The sequence below is a fragment of the Xiphias gladius genome, chromosome 3 (assembly GCF_016859285.1).
Source record: "Xiphias gladius isolate SHS-SW01 ecotype Sanya breed wild chromosome 3, ASM1685928v1, whole genome shotgun sequence".
NCBI classification, from domain to species: Eukaryota; Metazoa; Chordata; class Actinopteri; order Istiophoriformes; family Xiphiidae; genus Xiphias; species Xiphias gladius.
The window spans coordinates 21,279,926-21,298,801 of record NC_053402.1 but is presented as its reverse complement, the minus strand read 5'-3'; the positions used below and the strand labels follow the sequence as shown (position 1 = coordinate 21,298,801).

General features: G+C 43.0%; 1 protein-coding gene across 1 annotated transcript; it reads right to left on the bottom strand.

The window, feature by feature from the left end:
- Window positions 1–312: 312 nt before the first annotated feature.
- On the bottom strand, window positions 313–18,545 carry LOC120787597 (neurexophilin-1). Its single transcript, XM_040123292.1, has 3 exons — window positions 18,469–18,545; window positions 3,314–4,134; window positions 313–339 (listed from the first exon to the last, which is right to left on the bottom strand). Exons 1-2 carry the CDS (start codon window positions 18,520–18,522, stop codon window positions 3,361–3,363), a joined length of 828 nt encoding a protein of 275 aa, XP_039979226.1. The 5' UTR covers window positions 18,523–18,545; the 3' UTR covers window positions 313–339; window positions 3,314–3,360.
- Window positions 18,546–18,876: the final 331 nt, after the last annotated feature.

Here is an 18,876-nt window from a genome sequence, read left to right as displayed (position 1 = left end):
TTGCTGAGCAGACCAGTGTTGTCTTGCAGTCTCTAAGGCCAAATATCCACGTCTGTTGGCACTAGATGGGTCAACAGTAAGACTGCCGCCATAACAACACGGTCCGTCCCACAGCAACATGACTGTCTCTTAAACTCAGTCCAGCAGCCTTTCTTTAACTCACGCCAGAGAGGTGGAGAGGGTGGAGTCTCAGTGAGAGTATTGCTGTAAATCGGGCTTCCTCTCCACAGGTAGCCCAACATGTGTCCTTGTTTTTTCTACATGAGTTCAATGCTGTGGGCTCGTGTTGCCCAGCTTTATTTCCAACATGTGTGAGTATCCAACTTCTCTCTGGATGCCCTGCAGGAGGGGGAGAGGAGTATTGAGGTTACTGGGGCGCATCTGTGTCGGGCACTCTGTTGGCATGCTCTCGAGGAGATTTCATGTCCTCACAATCCAAGGGGCTTATGTAAGATGCCTTGAACAGGAAAGAGGAAAATACTTAAACCAGCACATCTTAAGACTGTGTCTGCGCACGCATTTGTTTGATGGGATATAGATATAGAGAGAAATAGATAGAGAAAGAGAGAGGGGAGTTCTCGCTGCTGATGTTCAGTTCGCCTGGCGTTAAGCTCACAGAGATTAGCCAGCTCAGCCCAGCGCTGTGTGCAGGAGGGAGGGCGGGGCAGCGGTGAGGAACTACCCACTGCAGGGTTCAACGCCAGGGTAAGGGAGGTAGAGAGGGTATGGAGGCTGAGGCCAGTCAGCTGGGTCACACACAGGAAGAGGACAGCAGCATGAAGACAGCAGGGCATATGGCTGAGTAACATGCAGACGTCTGGAGCAGTAAGGGGCAGAGAGAGCTGGAGGATGAGGAAATGGATGAACGGAGGAAGAGGTAGTGGTTCTTTCGTGCTGGTTGATGCATTTTAGACGCATGAAGCTTTGTTTTTCATCCACCAGTACAGGAAAGGGACCTTAAGACAAGTGTCAGTCGTTTAGTTTGAGTTGCCGCCAAACCAACATCTACAGTATACTGCATGTTTTACTGGGACTGTATGCGTTCGAATAAATACTGCATGAACTTTTACTGCGATGTGGCAGAAATCAGAATGCGTCTCTACAATCTTTCTCATAGTTGGCACTGCGATTGATGGTAGACTCTTTAGGGAAACTCCCACTTGTGAGGATTCTAGCTTGCGAGACACTTAAACTTAGAGACGAGCCAGATAGATACTGTATGAAATATCTGCTGTGATAAAACAGTCACATGGAAGAGGAGACAGAGGTTTGGCTCAGCCAGATGAAAAGCCTTTATGGTGGCTGCGAGTGGTGTAGCTGTCTGTCCCCTGCAGACTCGGTTGTGTACTGCTGCCATTTGCTGTGGGCCACAAGTTGATTCGGTTGCATACGGAGAGGAGCTACCCCCCTCTTTAAGAGTAAATGAAAGACTCAGAGCTTTGATGTGAAGAATTAGAGGTCTTTGTTACTATCTTTAGCCCTGTGACTGTGTTTTCTCTCCCTCTGCTCACACAGAGCAGCCAAGGCGATGCATTTATGTCTGGCCTTATGCTACCCCCCACAGGAGGACGGCTTCATGGTGACCACTCACTGCTGCGTGAATCCACCTGGGACCATGCTGCACAGTTTCAGCCAAGCGTGCACATGAACAGATCTTGGCTATGTCCCTGATATCACAGTATATCAGCATCAACCCGGATAACTGATATCACAGTTTAGTGACTCTTCACACCTGTCTTGTGACTGTTCATCGTTAATGAACCGAGAAGTCATTGTGTCCTTATAAGCAGGAAAGCGGTAACCTCTCAGCGCACAAAATGTCAGGTTTCCTAATTCATAGCTCCATTGAGCGCTGCTCTCCTCTGATATTGTTTGTGAGAGCAACATGAGATGGGCCAGCCAGTAGCCATTTATCTTAATGAGAGCATTTAACTCTGAGCTGAGCTTTGGCTGCTGGCTCCACACAAAACACAACAATCCCCATGAACGTCCTCTTATCCTCCTACCCGCTGACTTGATTTTTAGGAATACATTTGGCCCTCTCGTTGAAACCTTAATTAGTTCTAAAGGAGATTAAATTATATGTAATTATTATGATAATATTTTCATTTATTCAAGATAACGGGCCGACTTTAGTGAACACAGTATTTGTCGGGAGAGAGCAATCTCCCTCACACAGTCAAAGTTATCAAGGCGTGAAATCAGGAATCCTGACAGCAACAAAATGTAATCTTTTTCATACAGAGGGGACAATAGACAGAGCTGCATACTCTACATCTCCTTCTCCACTTTAATTAAAAGAGTTCACTGAATCTCTCCCTCTCTCACTCCGCCACCTCTCCCTCTCTCTTAAGTGTGGAGGGCCAACCCTGTCTCTATGCAGAATCTAGTTATTTCCCTCACACTGAACTTGTCTTAAGCTCTGGTCCCGAATCTTTGTCGAGCATTTGCTTTGTCTTGCAATTTTTTATTATTTATTTTCTCTGCCCGTATCTTTTCACTCTTTCGTTGAAATGGATGTTACATAACACATAGGGATATTGAGTAATTAGATTTTGCTTATAAACACAGTGACAGTGCCATGGTGGGATACTTGGATGTGAGGATGTAGGCAGGGTGTGAGAAACTGAGTAAGAAGAGGAACTTATAACATTATTTTGGGATTGACTTGAGGTCACATAAAAAATATGCCCTTTAAAAAGACCTAGATTGTAACCTGAATGATCCTGTGGTTGGTTACACTTTACATTCATCTGTTCTTTGTGAGAAAAACAATGTTTTGTGTTCCCTCTGGTAAGTTTGAAGTCAGGATTCTTTCCTGTACAGTATACGATGTTAAACACTGTGATGTTTGTAATAATGTCTGAATATTTGCACAACTCTCCAGTGAATTGTATCACAGCATTTAAATTTCACTGAAAATACTGCCTTGTGACTTTGCAAAAGAGCAATAAAGGGTGTAAAGGGTGATTAAAAGGACAACCAGACAACATTCACAAATGACTTAATGGAAGAGAGAAATAGCTGGCGAGAAGTTGGCATTTAGAAACTGGACTGAGGTAAGAAGGTATGTGTTGGCGGTATTTGATTTTCACTACCAGTCCAGTTAACGACTGCCGATGTTAAGCATTCCCAATGCCTCATTATCTGCATACTGTAGTTTTTGTTTTGCATATATGTTTTTACATCTTGCAGTAGTCGGCTACAGAGGATTTTTCTTTTTTTTGTTAAGGGTTCCTCACTGCCAGAATGGCATTGTGGACGATTCACAGCCCTGGGTTCCTCCTCATGTGTTGCAGTAACGCCTACTCACCCCCTTTATCCTCTCCCCTCCCACCTCTCCTCTCCCCTACAAGTCGTCTAGCCTGAGGGCAGGTAGGGCATCTCGTTATGGTAGTTGTAGTCCGGGCAAACCTTCTGCACCAGGCGGTAGTCCGTACTGTAGAAGGATATGTAGATACAGATGACCTTGAAAGGCTTGGAGCAAATCCAGGACACGTGGCTCTGGATCTGCTCCTGGAAGCAGGTCTTGGACGGGTCGTAGTTGCACAGTGAGGTGCGCTTGCTGCGATCCACCTTCTCATAGTCCACGCGGCAGTTGAAGATCTTGGAGTCCTTGGGGTAGACCACACTCTGGCGCTCCAGGTCAAACTCCACCGCCTTAACAGGTGGCACCAGGCTGACTGAGATGTTGCCCTGTCCTGTGGAGTTGTGACGGAAGTAGACGCTGAACGTGCCATTACCATGATCCACAATCTTGCCGGTGATCAGCAGGTTAAGCCTCACCGTCTTGATATTGGAATAGAAGTCTCCCCAGCCAAACATCTTCTTGAACTTGCCAGTCTTAACAATGGGCCGGCGTTTGACCCTGGAGCTGGAGGCGTCAGGCTTGAGCAGGTCGCTGCCCAACATCTCCCAGAACTCCTGTTTAGAAAATTCCTGCTTGGAGAAAGGGACCGAGGAGCGGTAGGGCAGATCCAGAGAGGTGTCATTAGCAGCTCTGCTCTTACTGTGAAGCATCCAGCGGCTCAGGGGCGAGAGGGGAGCCTGCCCGCTCAGGAGGCCCACCGTCTTGGAGGAGTCGTCTGAAGAGCTCTTGGGGCTGGAGGAGTCATCTTCTTGACTCAAGGCCACCTGGAAAGAGGAGGTTTGAGGTGGGGATTGAAGAAAACAGAGAAATTAAACAGTTATTAGCAAGGTAGAAAGAAGCACGGACAGAAAAAAAAATTAAAGGTTCAATCAATACTTAATTTACAGTTCATATCTCTAGTGGTAGTAGCCATGACATTCTATCAATGTTATATATATAAATAAAGGGTTGAAATTTAGTAGGTATCGCTATTATTACATTCTTTTGTTTACTTCAGCTGCGAGAGAAAATACTCTTTTATGTCTAGTTTTCACAGAGCTGATATAATTCCCTAAGCTCACTGTAATGGACTCTTATGCTAACTGTGAGCCACTGGTGAGGCCAGAGGGCTCAAAGAACATATTCAAACAGAAAATCCACACCGAAACTGAATTCACATAAAGTGTTTTAGTCCTGTTGTCTTGGGCAGTTTAATCAATATTTGTGAGGGTGGACAATTTTCTACAAAGGCTATAATTCTGTAAAACAATAAAGCTCTGTCATTAAGAAATGCTTTCTAGAGCTGTTTCTCTGACAACAGAGGTTGGAGGTTGATGTATGCACTTATAAAGTGTCTGAATGGACCAAAAAAGAGCAGGATTCATGCACGCAGTTACAAAATACTCGTTTCTACATTGCCAAAACTTTGTCCAAGGAACTATTTTAATGTTTCCCTCTCAAACAATCTAATGTTCACTGGAACTCAGTCAGAAAAGGTCACTTGAAGATCATCTATTCGTAACTCAAGAGGAATTGTTCTTATATAAAATCTTAAAGGAACAACTCTAACTGGATAGTAGACTAAGCAGTGTTTTCTGTTTTAAAGTGAGCTTTTTGCTTCTTAAGGACTGCAGTGTGAATCTGAGTCCAGAGGAAACTATTATTGCCTTGACAGAGTCGGTCGGAGGATCAAAGTGTTTGACGAAGGGAAGGTGGGCAAGCGGGGGGAGGGTTTGGGGGCCAGAATAAAGTGTAATGTCCAATTAAGACTTCCAGTGTTTTAATTAAAGAAAGAAAATCTGTATGGGCGCACACACACAAAGCTGTCCGATGTTAACATCAACTGAGGGGTGGGGAGATAAGATAGCGCTTCTGTGCTCAGCAGTAGCTTTGTGTGGTGTGTGAATGTGAGAGCAAAGTAATGGGTGATTATTCACTAACAGTAATGATTTATTAACAGGTAGCGTTTGTCTAATGTGCCATGGAAGGATCCAGCATTATTATGTCCTTTGGATTTGGCAGTGGAGAACACACACACACACACACACACATGCCATTTCGGAATTTTGAGTTGTGGTAAACGAGAACAATGAGCGATGCAGATGCGAACAGTGGGGTAAGTTTGTTTGTGTGTGCGTGTGTGCGTGTGTGCGTGCGTGTGTGTGTGTGTGTGTGTGTGTGCGTGTGTGCGTGCGTGTGTGTGTGTTTGAGCGTGTGTGTGTGTCCGCGTGCGTGCGTGCGTGTGTGTGTGTGTGCTCTACCCGGAGAGATTTTACATTGATGCATAATGCATGCATCCCTGTCTGTGCTCTGATCCATCTACTGTCTTGACTGCCAGAGCTTTCTTATACTGGCTTAGTCAGGATTATTAAGTCCGACTCATTTCTATTCCATTTTAAGCAGGTTCTTCGCGCTCGCTCATATTTGTTCACTTGCACCACAGTCAGTCAGAGATATTGATTTTCTGTCTCTCTAAAAACATGTATTTCTTTTCATAACAACATGTATCGCACTTCAACTGCCTTGCGAGGATTCCCGCTGATGTGGCTGTGGTCTGGTGCTTGGACTCAGATGAGAGGACTCCCCTCTTCCCTTAATCTGGCTTTATTCCCATGGGAGTGTTAGAGGCCAGACACTATCTCCTCTAGTTACCTGTCTGCTGCTACGCTACACTGCCGCTAAGATCCTTCAGCCTCCCCACAGGGGCTGATAACAGCCCCGACAAGGACTCCTTCCTCTTGAACCAGATAGTTCTGATGGCTTCTTTGAGAATCCCAAACTCATTAATAATGAAAAAAAAAATTGAAAGCGCTGAAGACATATTGATTTGAATCTTTTAAAATGTACCTTTGTTTTTCAGAGGGGGGACTTGTGGTCAGGCAGGATGACTTTAATGACAAATACACCATTCCCCATGGCTCCTATTGAAGGTCTAGCCTGTGTTTGATTTCTCTTGCCTAGTGAGATGGTGGGGTTCATGTATCTTTTGGTCAATTGATTTTGCTGTCAGAAATTTGTGTTTCAATTTTAATTTTTGAATTTTAAAATGAAAATCAAATAACCACTCATTTTTTTGTTTTGTACTACTCATTTATGAAAGCAAACGCGAATAACCAAAAGATACATGGACCCTGTGGCTGCTGGACACAGAGGGTAGCACTCTGGCTACCTCCCCAGATAGCACTAAAGAGCCCCTTGTGGTATCCTACAAAAAAGCCCTTTAGGGTTCTTTAAAATTATGTCACTCTTTATTTCTCTGAAACTGCCCATTGCTTTTAAGATCCTGAGCTCTGTCGCTTATCGAGTGACTCTCAGATGGCGCCAGCACTCGTATCTGAGCAAAAAAATATTGCAGAGTGCTTTTTTGTAGCTTGCATATTGAGCAAGGCGTCCTCCCGCTCTTGCACAGTCTTCATTAGAGAGCCTGAGAGGCCGGGCTGCAGGAAGAGAGATGAAATGAGCTTTCTGCTATTGTTGAACAGAAGATTTAAGTGTCTAGCACCACTGGAGGTGTCATATTCAGTGCACAGCATCATTGTCAAAGACAAATGTTAGAATGAGCTTAATATGGCTCAGAAAAAAAGAGAAAAAACTGAGCCGGAGCTGTAATTATTACTACAGTAAGAGAACACATGCTGTACAGTTGTCCAAACCAGCATGATGCCGTTAAATACAATTGTGATTTAATTTTTGCAGGTAAAAGTTCTTATACGTGGCCTGTAGTATGGATTTTTATCTACTATCTACTACTATTATCTTAGCTACAACTCTGTCGCCAGTGCATTTAACTCAGGGAGTATGTGAGGTGTAATATTCAACTATCAGCACCCTTCCAACTTTGACTGATGAAATGTAAGTTGAAAGTCGAAATTGGGTTAAAATAACCTCTGAGTTCACTGTTGCTCTCATACTGCCAAAGATGTATGCATTGCTTCACTTTAGTGAGGTATTTTCATATTTTAGCATGTATACCCTGACATTGATTTATTAACAGGTAAGCACTGATGTTGTCTGCTTTGGATACTCATACCAATCACTTTCTTTCATACTGAAAACATAGTCAAAGAACTCATCCTTTGATGATGCACCACAAATACTATCTGTTTTTTCAGTGTACGGTGTCATGACATTAAAAAAGTGTATTGATGAGTTATAAAAATCTGCAACAGCAGAGTATTTCCAGGGCTGCAGCTGTGATGTCAAAGGTTTACTGCTCTTGAGGTCATATTAGACTGTTTGCATGTTAAACCATCGACATAGTGTAAAACAGCGTGTTGCTTTGAAAGGCCAGAACAAGTTTCTTTCAGACTAAGTTTGTTTTGTTTCATGAAGCTTGGCAAGATGTATCGCGGCTTTAAGTACTGTAGGCAAAGTGTGGGCGATGGGCAATCAGGTCTTAGTGAGGGGGTGGAGGTTCTGGGTGATTTTGTCATTTGTCATGTGCGTTAAGTGAGTCAGTGAAACGGCTGGAGAGGATGGGAGGTGGCTGCAGGCTCTGTCGCTGTGGTAATTGTGAGTCATTCAGCCTCAGTGAGCACAGGCCCCAGGACTCTCTCCCAGCAGGGAATGTGGGGAGCGGAGCGGTCCTCACAAGCCTGCCATTTCCTCAGGCAATAATAAGCCTTTTTACAGTGAAAAGTACACCGTTTTAACGCCCTTGTCTTGGTGACAGAAGCACGCTATTGCCATAATATAGCACAGAGATCAGGGAGCTACGTAACTGAAATCTGTGCCAAAGCTCTCGCAGAAGCAGGGGACTGGTGACAGGGCAGTGTGTCAACCAAAGAAGGAGGATTGTTCCAAACTTAGACTTGCACTTGAGTTTACAAATTCAGAGTTAACTTGCCTATTTCCTGAAAATGCACAAATGACAGACAGTGTTATAATTTTTCTAGCAAAAGTGCGAAAATCCTCTGGTCCCGCCTTCTACAGTGGGAGGAGTTGATGCTTTAGTCTGATTTGTACCATTGTAAATAGAGAATCTTTGGGTTTCGGTCAGTTGGTTGGATGAAAATAGCAATTTGAAAACATCACATTTGGCTTTAGAAAATTGTGACAGCAATTGTTTTTACTATTTTTCAGATATTTTATAGATCAAACTATTCATTTATGACTATAATGGAGTGTTTTAGCATCTTTTAGATCATTGTTTTGGTTTTAGGTCCTGTAACTTTACTGTTTTGGTTCACTCGCACCAACCTCATAGCGCAGTTTGGGGCGACAGCAGGCAGTTGTTTTCAGAAAATCAACTCTGTACATCAACTGTACATTACCTGTTCAGCACCAAACAGCAGACAGAAAATGTTAGTAACTAGCTGGAGCATTTAGTAGCTAAAGAGCCTGATATGTCTCTCAGGTATTGGTATTGGTGTTTTATAATGTTGTGTGTATATATATCTATAGCTATATATACATATATATATGTATATATGTATATATGTATATATATATATATATATGTATATGTATATATGTATATATATATATGTGTATATGTATATGTATATGTATATATATATATGTGTATATGTGTATATGTATATGTAATATATATATATATATATATAAAATCAAAAAATCTCCCTCCCATGGGGGCTGGTGTTGTGTCTTACTCAAGCTCGGGTCCTCTACCAGAGGCCTGGGAGTTTGAGGGTTCTGCGCTCTTCTGGGCAGAGACCTCAGAAGTTGTACCCGGAACCCGCTGGAGCTATTCTCCCAGTTTGTGGGTCACAGCCCCCAGTGCTCCAATTACCACTGGCACCACTGTTGCCTTTCCTCTCCACATATTTTCTAGCATCTCTTTCAGCCCTTGGTATTTTTCGATCTTCTCGTGTTCCTTCTTCCTGATGTTGCTGTCGCTTGGGATCGCTACGTCTATCGCTACTGCCTTCTGCTGTTGTTTGTAGATCAACACAATGTCCGGTTGGTTAGCCAGGTTTTTCCCTTGTCACCCATCTGTATATACGTGTGTCTTAGGTTTGAAATTCTGTTTTTATGGATGCATGATCTGGAATAAAATAAACTGATTGATTGATTGATACAGAGAATCTGTCTGTTGAGCCACTCAGCAGGGCTTAAAGCACAAGTCTGTCCAGAGCTGACAAGTTCAATAAGCATTCCACTTTCCTCTGGCTGTTGAGTTGAAATCTTCATCTCTAATATGACATCAATTTTTAATTACAGATCCAGGCAGCTCAGATTTTTTTTAAGTGTTCATCAGTTCTTTATTCTTTTTTTCTCTGTTTCCTCTCCCCATCTCCAGATCTAATATGTTCACTGCAGGAGTCTCCTCTGTTACATGATTAAAGTCTGAAAATGGCTGTGCCCTTATAACTAATTATTCTCTGGCTAGTGTAGATCCAAGAAGAGGTGAGGGAGAGAAAGGTAATTTCACAAGAAACAAGCTATTTGACTCTTAATGAATAATTTACTCTGGCTTTTCGGGGGTCACTGGAGCTTAGATCTGCAGTGGGTGAACAAACTCACTACTCTGAATCTTTTTACCTTTCACACTTTTCCCAATCATTTGGTTCTTTCTGTATCCTCCAACTGCTTTCCCAACTCATTTTGGGCAGGTTCAGTTGTATGGTCCCAGTGGATTTGGGCTCATTTTGTATGCTCAGAGAGAAGCCGAGCTCTGAATTGGCTATCAAATTATTACATTATAAGATATCGACAAGTTGGTGGTGCGAGGACGGCGGAGAGGAGTAGCAGAGGACGGTTTCTCCCCAGTTTCTCCCCAGGGAGGTGGGAGCAAAGGATGGGCTGATGGGACAGAGCTGATTAAAGCTGCACCTACAGTATTCACACCTGCCTGGTAAAAGCCGTATGGACTCTACAATCATCTCAAGTAGGTACAAGTATAAAAACCTTCAACTTAATGTCAGGTTAAAAAGGGCTGTTGTCTGGCATAATGCAAAGGTCTCTCTGTTGGATTGTAAACTCCTACATAGGAGCTCAAATGCACTAATACCTGAACAGGTACCAGTTTGAATCCCAAGCATAAAAAAGCTAATGAATAATACTTTCTTCTTCATTCATATGCTCTTGAGCAAGGCCTTTAAACTGCTTCAGTGAAGGTGCTAAGTGGCCACATCAGACTGTGGTTTAACTATGCAGTTCCCAGCTGGGAATGAGTGGCCCTTTTCATACCGGGCATAACACGCGTCTTGGGTGATCCGATCACGAGTGGACAGCTCTAAGTACATCACTTCACAGCTGGCGTCAGAATGTGTCTCCATGTGCGTCTCAAGTGACCACTTGTGATCAGATCTCACCTCCCTGCTCTATATGCAAATAAACGCGTACATCATTTCCATTTGGAAAGACCGAATGGGTTGTTGTTTTTAACCGGAGGGAGGCAGAAATGCACTTTGTGTGCCTAGTCTGCCGGAAATTCAAAGAAGAATAAATTAAAACAGTTCAGACTGGGTCTACTCCTTGGTGTGTTCCAGGCAAACCAAATCACCCATGATATTTGACGCACTCGTAATATATCTCTATGGGCTTGGACAAAGCCAGCTAATGTGATTTGTACAACTTGTCTTTGTTTGCGCGTGAGTATGTACATCTGCTTACACAGAGGAAGTCAACTAGGTAGGCAGTCCTTCAGTGAAGCCCAAGACACAATTACGTACACACTGCTAAAAGAATGTGGCCATATGCGTCCCAGACCACCTCCAAATGTGGTCTGAGAGACCGGATCTCAATGCATCCTCATCCTTCACACTTGCAGAAGCTCTAAAAGGCAATTAATCTTGGGATCTGATCATTAGTGTACAGCCCTAAATCCAGCTGTGATGGTACCTAAAGTGCATTGGGTGACATCAGTGACATTTAGAGGTGTGCCAGATGTGTCCACATTTGATGAACACGAGTGCACCCCTGATTGCTTTGAAGCTCTTGCTCTTAGCTTTGCAGGTTGCATGCATATAAGACTAGAAACCTTCAAAACACAATTTATATGTATGTGCCACAGAGCTCAGTGAAGTACCAGACTGCCTAACTAGCTGAAGTCGAACTTTTTGTCTGTTTAGCCGCAATCGTAAAGCGATAAAACCAAATGATAGTGGGCGAGTGAAATCTGGTCACAAGTGCTTACTTGTGAAACATTGAATACGCATTCCTGACAACAGGCGTGATCTGCAGTCCATCTCAGCTGCCTCAGAAGCAATCTGGAAATGTCACCAGAATAATTACAGTGTTCAAACTCTTTAAAGCAACCTATGTGTACCAGTGCAAGTAACAGCCAATGTTGGTTTTTCGTGAACGCTATCTTTCCTAACCTTAACCAAGTAGCTCCAGCGGCCTAAACCAAACCAGACCTTAACTATAGTTGGAGCAGTTTAGAAAATAGTTGTAAATGTCTTTTTTTTTTTTTAAACAATCATATGTAACTTTTTAATGCAATGGCAAAAGATCTGTTTTGTGCTGTGGTCAGTGAACCTTTACCAAAAAGAGAACACTACAGCTGTCAGGGTGATCGTGAAGTGAAGCACGGATAAGTGCATCACTGCTCAAATTGACGTTTTCTGGATAAATAAAGGTTTAGATAATTGCTGGTCATTCCTGCCCTGTATCTTACAGCAATACATTCTCAATTCAATTCAGAAATCACTTTAGTCTGCAAAATTTTCCTATTATCCATTCATTGTACTTAAAATGCTCTTCTTTCAAGCTCAGCCAGATTCCCTGATCCTTGTGGCTGTGCTGTTTGCTTTAATTGGAAACCCCCATAAAGACCCTCAGCGGGCCTTGTCTGGACATGTCTGTCTCTGACCCTGAAAATCACTGTACCGTCACTGGGCAGCATTCTGGTGAACTGCACACTAGATGTTCATTCAAGCAGAACAGACTGTTTACAGATTGTGAGACAATTGAGAATATAAATGGGCTTTGGCTCCCCAGTCTCATTCTGGCGTGGTATCCAGCGGATCCAGTCACACCACGTCTGAGTGGACCTCAGAGCCTGCGGCATCAGAAAAGCTTCAGTTTCCTTCAGCGTTTAACTACTCTGATGTCCTTGTCTTCACCCTTCAAATAAACCCACGTCCCCTGGTCCCAGATCGCTTTTTTCTAATATTGTTTGGACGCCTAAACAGATCTTGAAACAATGAAAATTGTATTCTGTATTGACACTTTCCATAACAGTTTCACCATGCAGTAAAGCAACTTTTCCTAGCAGAAAGTCTTTCAAATTAAAACGTCTTATGGATTTTCCCATCCTTAGTTATTCCTCCATGTGCAAGTCAAACCCATCTCTATCTGGATCCCCTGGGAGTTACACCTACTCATTCTACCAAAGGCTACCATTCATTTTTCTTTAAGATGTGCACTGTAATCCACCCCTTGTGCACTATCCGGACCAGCAGACAAACCAACAGATATTCTTCCAGGGACTTCTCTGTCTCCCCTGCAGTCTCCCAGAGAGCAATGCCACAATAAATTGTGCTAGTTTTGAGCAGACAACGTATTCTGTCTCAGGACAGCTCAGCTCTTCACTCTGAAAGACTGTCAGTGTGTGAGGGAGCGTGCCTTCCCTCCGTCTCTCTCTCCCAGTCTCTCGCTCTGCCTGTCTGTGCTGTGGGGCTAGAGGGAGCCTGACGGGGGAGGGGAGCTGGGGTCCTCAGCAGGTGGTCAGGGGAGAGGAGGTGAACCTCTGGGGTCATTCAAGCTGTGGTTGTGCATAACTCAAGCTGTCTTACACAACAGGCAAGAAGTTACGCAGGTTATCGGTTGTAACACCCGCAGCTTTGCTCATCCATCTCTTCTTCATGTTGATGCATTATTTTTGTTATTGCTAATGGTTGGGTCGTATATTTTTTCCAACAGAAAATAGAAAAAAGGGAAAAAAAAGTCCGAGCAAAAAAGGTTAAAACACAGAGGAAAAAATTATACAGTCACAGTAGTTTGGGTTTCCTTCAAAAGTAGCCATCAAATTTAGGAAGACATTTAAGGATGACGAACAACAATCGTGCAATTATCTGAGCAAACCAACTACTTTTATAAAGGTAGATTTACAATAAAAGGGTACCAGCAGTTGGCATAGGAATCGCTTAGAAATTGTTTAAAGAGCGTACTGGGAAAAGTTTACAAAATTAGTGACGATAGCATTCCAGATACTGAATTGGGTATTTGAAGCTCATGAAAATGCAGCCTGAAGCTGAGTGTTTTTGAAGTAACAATGTATAAACTGAATTCAGAAAACTAGTGACAGGTGACAGTGGGTTGTTGGGCTGCTACAGAAAATTTCTCGTCCCCCAGATCAAGGGCTAAAAGGGGAGGCGCGTACTATTATGCTACTGATGATGAAAACGCCATGACCTGATAATTGTCCCTCTCAAATCACCACTTTATGATCCTACATGCACTCACAGGGGTAAAGTACATGACAGATGCCATCAGCACAATAAATCTGTCTCTTCCCGTGCTGGTGTTGTAGCCAAACCATCCCCTATGATATGGGCCTGAGCTCTGACTTGCAGAATGCCACGATGATGGGAGAGGGAGACTCAAGAGGAAAAAAAAAAAATGTATTCCCCCTGCTGCTGCTGTCTCACATTCGTGTCCGCATGCAATCTATACTGTATCAGACAGTGATTTTTTTTTTTTTTCTATTTGTTTTCTCGGGATTAAGGTGGTATTTCTGCTTAGCCGGGGATGTATCTGGGTGGACAAGGTCAGCGACCCTGTGAGGAGGACAGATATCTAAGAAACATGAATCTGAGACTTTATGACAGGCCAAAATGGAGAGAGAAGTCTGATGTGATTAGAATTAGTGTTAGACAGCCTCTGCTTTTTAACTTTACACAGAAATCTAAAGGTTTTGCACGGTGTGTGTTTGTGCAGTGTTGCACCATGCTGTCTCGTGGCGTTCCAGGCAAAACACCAGGCAGTTGTTTCAATATAATGCCTTGTGCTGTCTCAGTTGTGCTGCTATGTTATGATTCAAGTGTGGTGTACAGCCTGATCACAATACCTTCTTTGTTATGAAAGGGGCTTGGGCCCTGTGAAGCTTTCAATGTGAGAACATAATGTGTTTTTAATTGATGTGCCATGTTACATAAGTAAATGTTTCCTTGCTGATGGCAAAGTCAAATGGAGGTTGATGGTAAAAGTTTAACAAATGAAAATCCCGCTTTGGGAATGTGAATTCAAGCAAGTCTCATGTTTTCTGCATAAATTGAATTTACCTACAACACAGACAAGAGTGTGGCACATAAACCTTGGAAAATGTATGAATGTCTTCACAGAAATTTAGTCTGCAAAAAGCGACATTCTGTGCTCAGCTACAGAGGTGAAATTCAGTTATTAAGCACGATGGCCAGTGTCTGCGTCTGTACTGAAAGCAATCAGACGGAGTATAATGCGATCCCGTCTCTCGTTGCCTCAGAGAGGCTACCTGAAACTCATCCTTTCCAGACAAATCTTTTGTGAAAGAGCATCTGGGAGCTCAACGTGAGCACATATAAAGAGCCGAGCTCCTGCATCCCCAGTGATCTTTCACCACATGAAGGTTATGCACATGCAAGGTCAGAATTCCATGATAATAAATGAGCTCTTTTATGGGTTTGCAAGTATATTAGAGTACAGATATTTATGTCTCCTTGTTGACTGCTGAGTGAGTAAAATTATAAATATGTTTAAAAAATTGTCCTTATTAAAATGTACTCTTTAACCAGGCGTGTCAATTACAGTGGGGTGATTTTGGAATAATTGCAGGGGGGGGGGGTCTGCAGTTCACTGGAGCAGTTGTGTTCAATGCCCTGTTTAAGGGCACTTCATTCTTCTACTGGTAGTTATTCAGATTTTTGAAGGGGGGGGGGCGCTCATTGTTAACCTCACCCTTCCCAGATTTGGTCTGGGGACTCAGATTGTCAAACTTGTGCTGTGCACGGTTAAGGCAGTTGCAATTATATATGCATTGACATGTATTTTCTTGGATGTTTTTGCACAAAAGGAAGAAAGAATCTGTGATGGCTGTCAATGAGGTGCATAAACCTCCGAGGCAGATGTTTAACTTATTCTTTTTATGGCACTTTATCTACACCTCCTCCGCTTTGTCTCATTTGCTTCGTCTTTACACCCCTCCGTCCCAGCTCTGTCTATTTCCAGTGTGTCAACCTATCTTCTCTCTTCTGCTTACAGTGTGCGCTCAGTTCACCTTATATCTGCTGCACCTGTTTAGCGATGAATTATAATCCTTGCAAAGGCTGTAACTTTCACAGTAGAGCTGAAGCAATGAGTCGATTAATCACTTAGCTGATTGACGGAAAAATAATCAGCAACCTTTTATTAATCGATTCATCATTTCAGTAATTCTTATAAGCAAAAAATGCCAAACATTTGATGGTTACAGCTTCATAAATGTGACGCCGTGCCGCTTCCATTTTCCTCATTCACAGTGAACTGAATATCTTTGGGTGTTGGACTGTTGGTCAGACAATAAAAGCAATTTGAATGCACCACCTTGGGCTCCGGGAATTGCTGATGAGCATTTTTCACAGTTTTCTGGCATTTTAAAGACAACACGATTCATGGAGAAAATAAAAAAAAAAAGCAGATTAATCAGTGACGACAGTACTCATTAGTTACAACCCTATTTCACATCCTGGCACTGGTTAAACAACAACCGACTGCCATGACTGCTAATCACAAGGACAGTGAAAGGACACTTAATATCCAACTATCTACTATAAGATTATTGTCTTCATATATGCACATTAGCCATTTAGCTGACTGAAACAAATCCAGTCGGCTTGCTGAGATGAAAAATATCTCCAACCACTGCTAAAAATACACATAATTTCTCAAGCAGTCAATTATACAACTGAGATAGTTTATATTATTCATAACCCTCTATTCAAATACGAAGAATAATTAACATCTGAAACGCATCATTCATCAAATAAACAACGACTGGAATGGCACCTCGTGTTAATAGTCATCTATATTAGTAGCCGTTTACAATGGGTCCCCTGAGACCTAAACCCTGTCTGAGAATTGCAGAGCTATTACAACAGAAAATCATCCAAATCGAATTTTTAATGCATAGTAGGCTTATGTGATTATTAATCACGGCTGTGTTGCATTATAAAAAGTTACTTAATTTATTAATTGCTCCGTAATTTATCAATGTCACAGGGCTAATGAATTACCCAAGATCTCCTGCTGAGGGATGTCATGTACGTTTTTCATAGATACATGGTCTGGAGACGGGGGGAAAAGCCCCAGTTAATTTCATTATCATTAGCCACAGACCTTCTGGGTTACAATAAGCTGTAGCCCTGCAGCTCACAAAATGCTCCCGGAACCAAGACGGCACAGAAGTGAGTGCTAAGCCTATTATCCCACACTCTTGTATCTAGTTATACAACGGCTGAAAAGGCGCTCATCCCCCATATTTTTAAATCAGCGTGTGGTCTCTTCTTTTCGCAGATCTGTTGAAACAGCTCTGTCTCAACTAAACAAATCTGTGTGTTCAGTCATGTACAGCCGCTGTCGGTTAGACCTCAAATCGCCAAAAGGGCCATTGCTTACTCCGAGCACCTGAATAATACGTCAGTATGAAAACCACAAGGTCATCCTTGAGGAGACGAAATGGGTGCACCAACAGCCACTCAACCTCACTTGAATATTTTCACTGCACTTGTGTTTTTTGTTTTTTTTTGGAGCTTGCTCATTTCCTGGGCCCTGTGATGAGTGAACTGCACTCAGCCCAGGGGTTTCCGAGTAGAAGGATGTTTTCAAGTTTTCTCATGTGAATCAAGAGCTGATTTCTCATTAAAGGCTGCTTTTTAATAAATCTGCAGTACATGAAAGAGGAGTGGGTGAGCCAGATTTGATTGTAAGGTTACTGGACAGAGACCGTTCATGTTTACAGATCTGGTGTTACAGGCCAGTGGGGGGGGGTCCTTGGGAAGGTCTCTCGATTTACTCAGGTAAAATATACGCTGGAAATTTTTAGCATTACTCAATTTTTTTTATCAGGCAGCTCAGTTAGAAAACAGAGAATGTTTATTAGAGGTTTCTCTCACTTAAAAAAATGATTAAGATGATCTCCCCAGCTACATGATGAATTCGGTATTTAATCATACTGGACACTAAGGTGAGATTCCTCAGGAAAAAGACCTGCCTGTCTATTATTCCTGATATCCCCACCTCGGTCTTGTGGATCCTGCAGTAGGTCTCCACACAGTGTAGCCACATGGCCATTACCCTGCAACCTTATGGTGAAACTGTTTGTAGCAAATGAATGTCATCATAAAACCAGAACTGATCCAGCACGTTGTGTCGGATGAGTCTGAGTTCTTTACTTATTTATTTTTTTATTCTAAGCAAACCCAGTCTTCGGCTTAAATACAATTTTGTTTGATAGGCTGACACAAGCTTTAATGAAGTATATTTATCGCTTACATATTCAAGTGGTGAAAACTTTTAAATTCTTTTCTAATTCGGGGCTTTGGCTAAAAGTGGAGGGTCACACCTGTCTGCAGTTTCATCGATTTATGACACGTGTGCCCTTTTCGTGTAATTATTTAGGGGATGTGTATTACTTCCACGTGCTGCTGCATACTTCCAGGGCACCCAGCAATGTAGATCGGATAATAGGTTAAATAGATTAACGCGGCTCCAAATACGCACGGAGCACCGGCGAGGGACTCCGGCGGCACAGTGCGCCTCGCACGCTGCCGGCTGGGAATGGTGGGAGGGCACCCGCCGTGCCCGAGCCGAGCGAGGTCAAAGTGAATACGATCGCCTTAATGATCATAAAGTGTTTGGAAAAATATCGGACATCAGCAGAGATGCGTCTGGAGGCAACCGAGCGGAGCACAGTAGGCGGGAATTATCCCTGCATCCCCGAAAGAGGCATAAACGACCTGAAAGACCAGCGTTGTTGTTGTTATTCTCACTAGTGTCACCTCAGCTACAAGCTGCCGTTCTCACTTGTCTGTCCACACAATTTTCGTCTACTCACATCGGCGAGTTTGGAAGTTTTGTGGTGCAAACGGGGTGCAGACACCTTACCGTACCTCATGACGCAGGTACGAATCCGGAGCAAGATGCATAAAGAGTGGGCCTACAGTGTGACTTTTTCCCCACTCCCACTCTTTTCTTACCAAACAAGCGGTTCCGTTGAGGAGGAGCAGGATGAAGCCGCGGTTGGGACGCATCTTTCCGGCGCGTAAAACCCGCAGCTCCCCCCTCCCCGGTAGCAAAAAATATAAAAATAAAAATAAAAAAATAAAAAAAAATTCCCTCACAAGGACTTCTCCTCCTTCAAGAAGATGTTCTTCCTCCGGCACCGGATCCCTCTCGGCTGACGCACGGTCCCATGTCCAAGGCAGGCTAAAGTGCTGCCTCCACAAACCTAAAAACCGCTGGAAACCACTTGGGCTCCCTCTTTTTCTGTCTTTTCTGTTTTGTTTTCTTCTTTTTTCAATCCCGGGTTTGAGTCAAATTAGTTGTGTGTGTGTGAAATCCATGAATATGCGGTAGGCTGTTATCATCCATGCAAGCAAATAAAG

What these genes read in the sequence shown, in the direction of transcription:
- LOC120787597 (XM_040123292.1), bottom strand. Translation starts at nt 18,522, where the DNA reads ATGCGTCCCAACCGCGGCTTCATCCTGCTCCTCCTCAACGGAACCGCT. An exon ending in TCAACGGAACCGCTTGTTTG is followed by an intron (nt 4,135 to 18,468) that starts GTAAGAAAAGAG and finishes TCCTCTTTCCAG; the next exon opens with GTGGCCTTGAGTCAAGAAGA.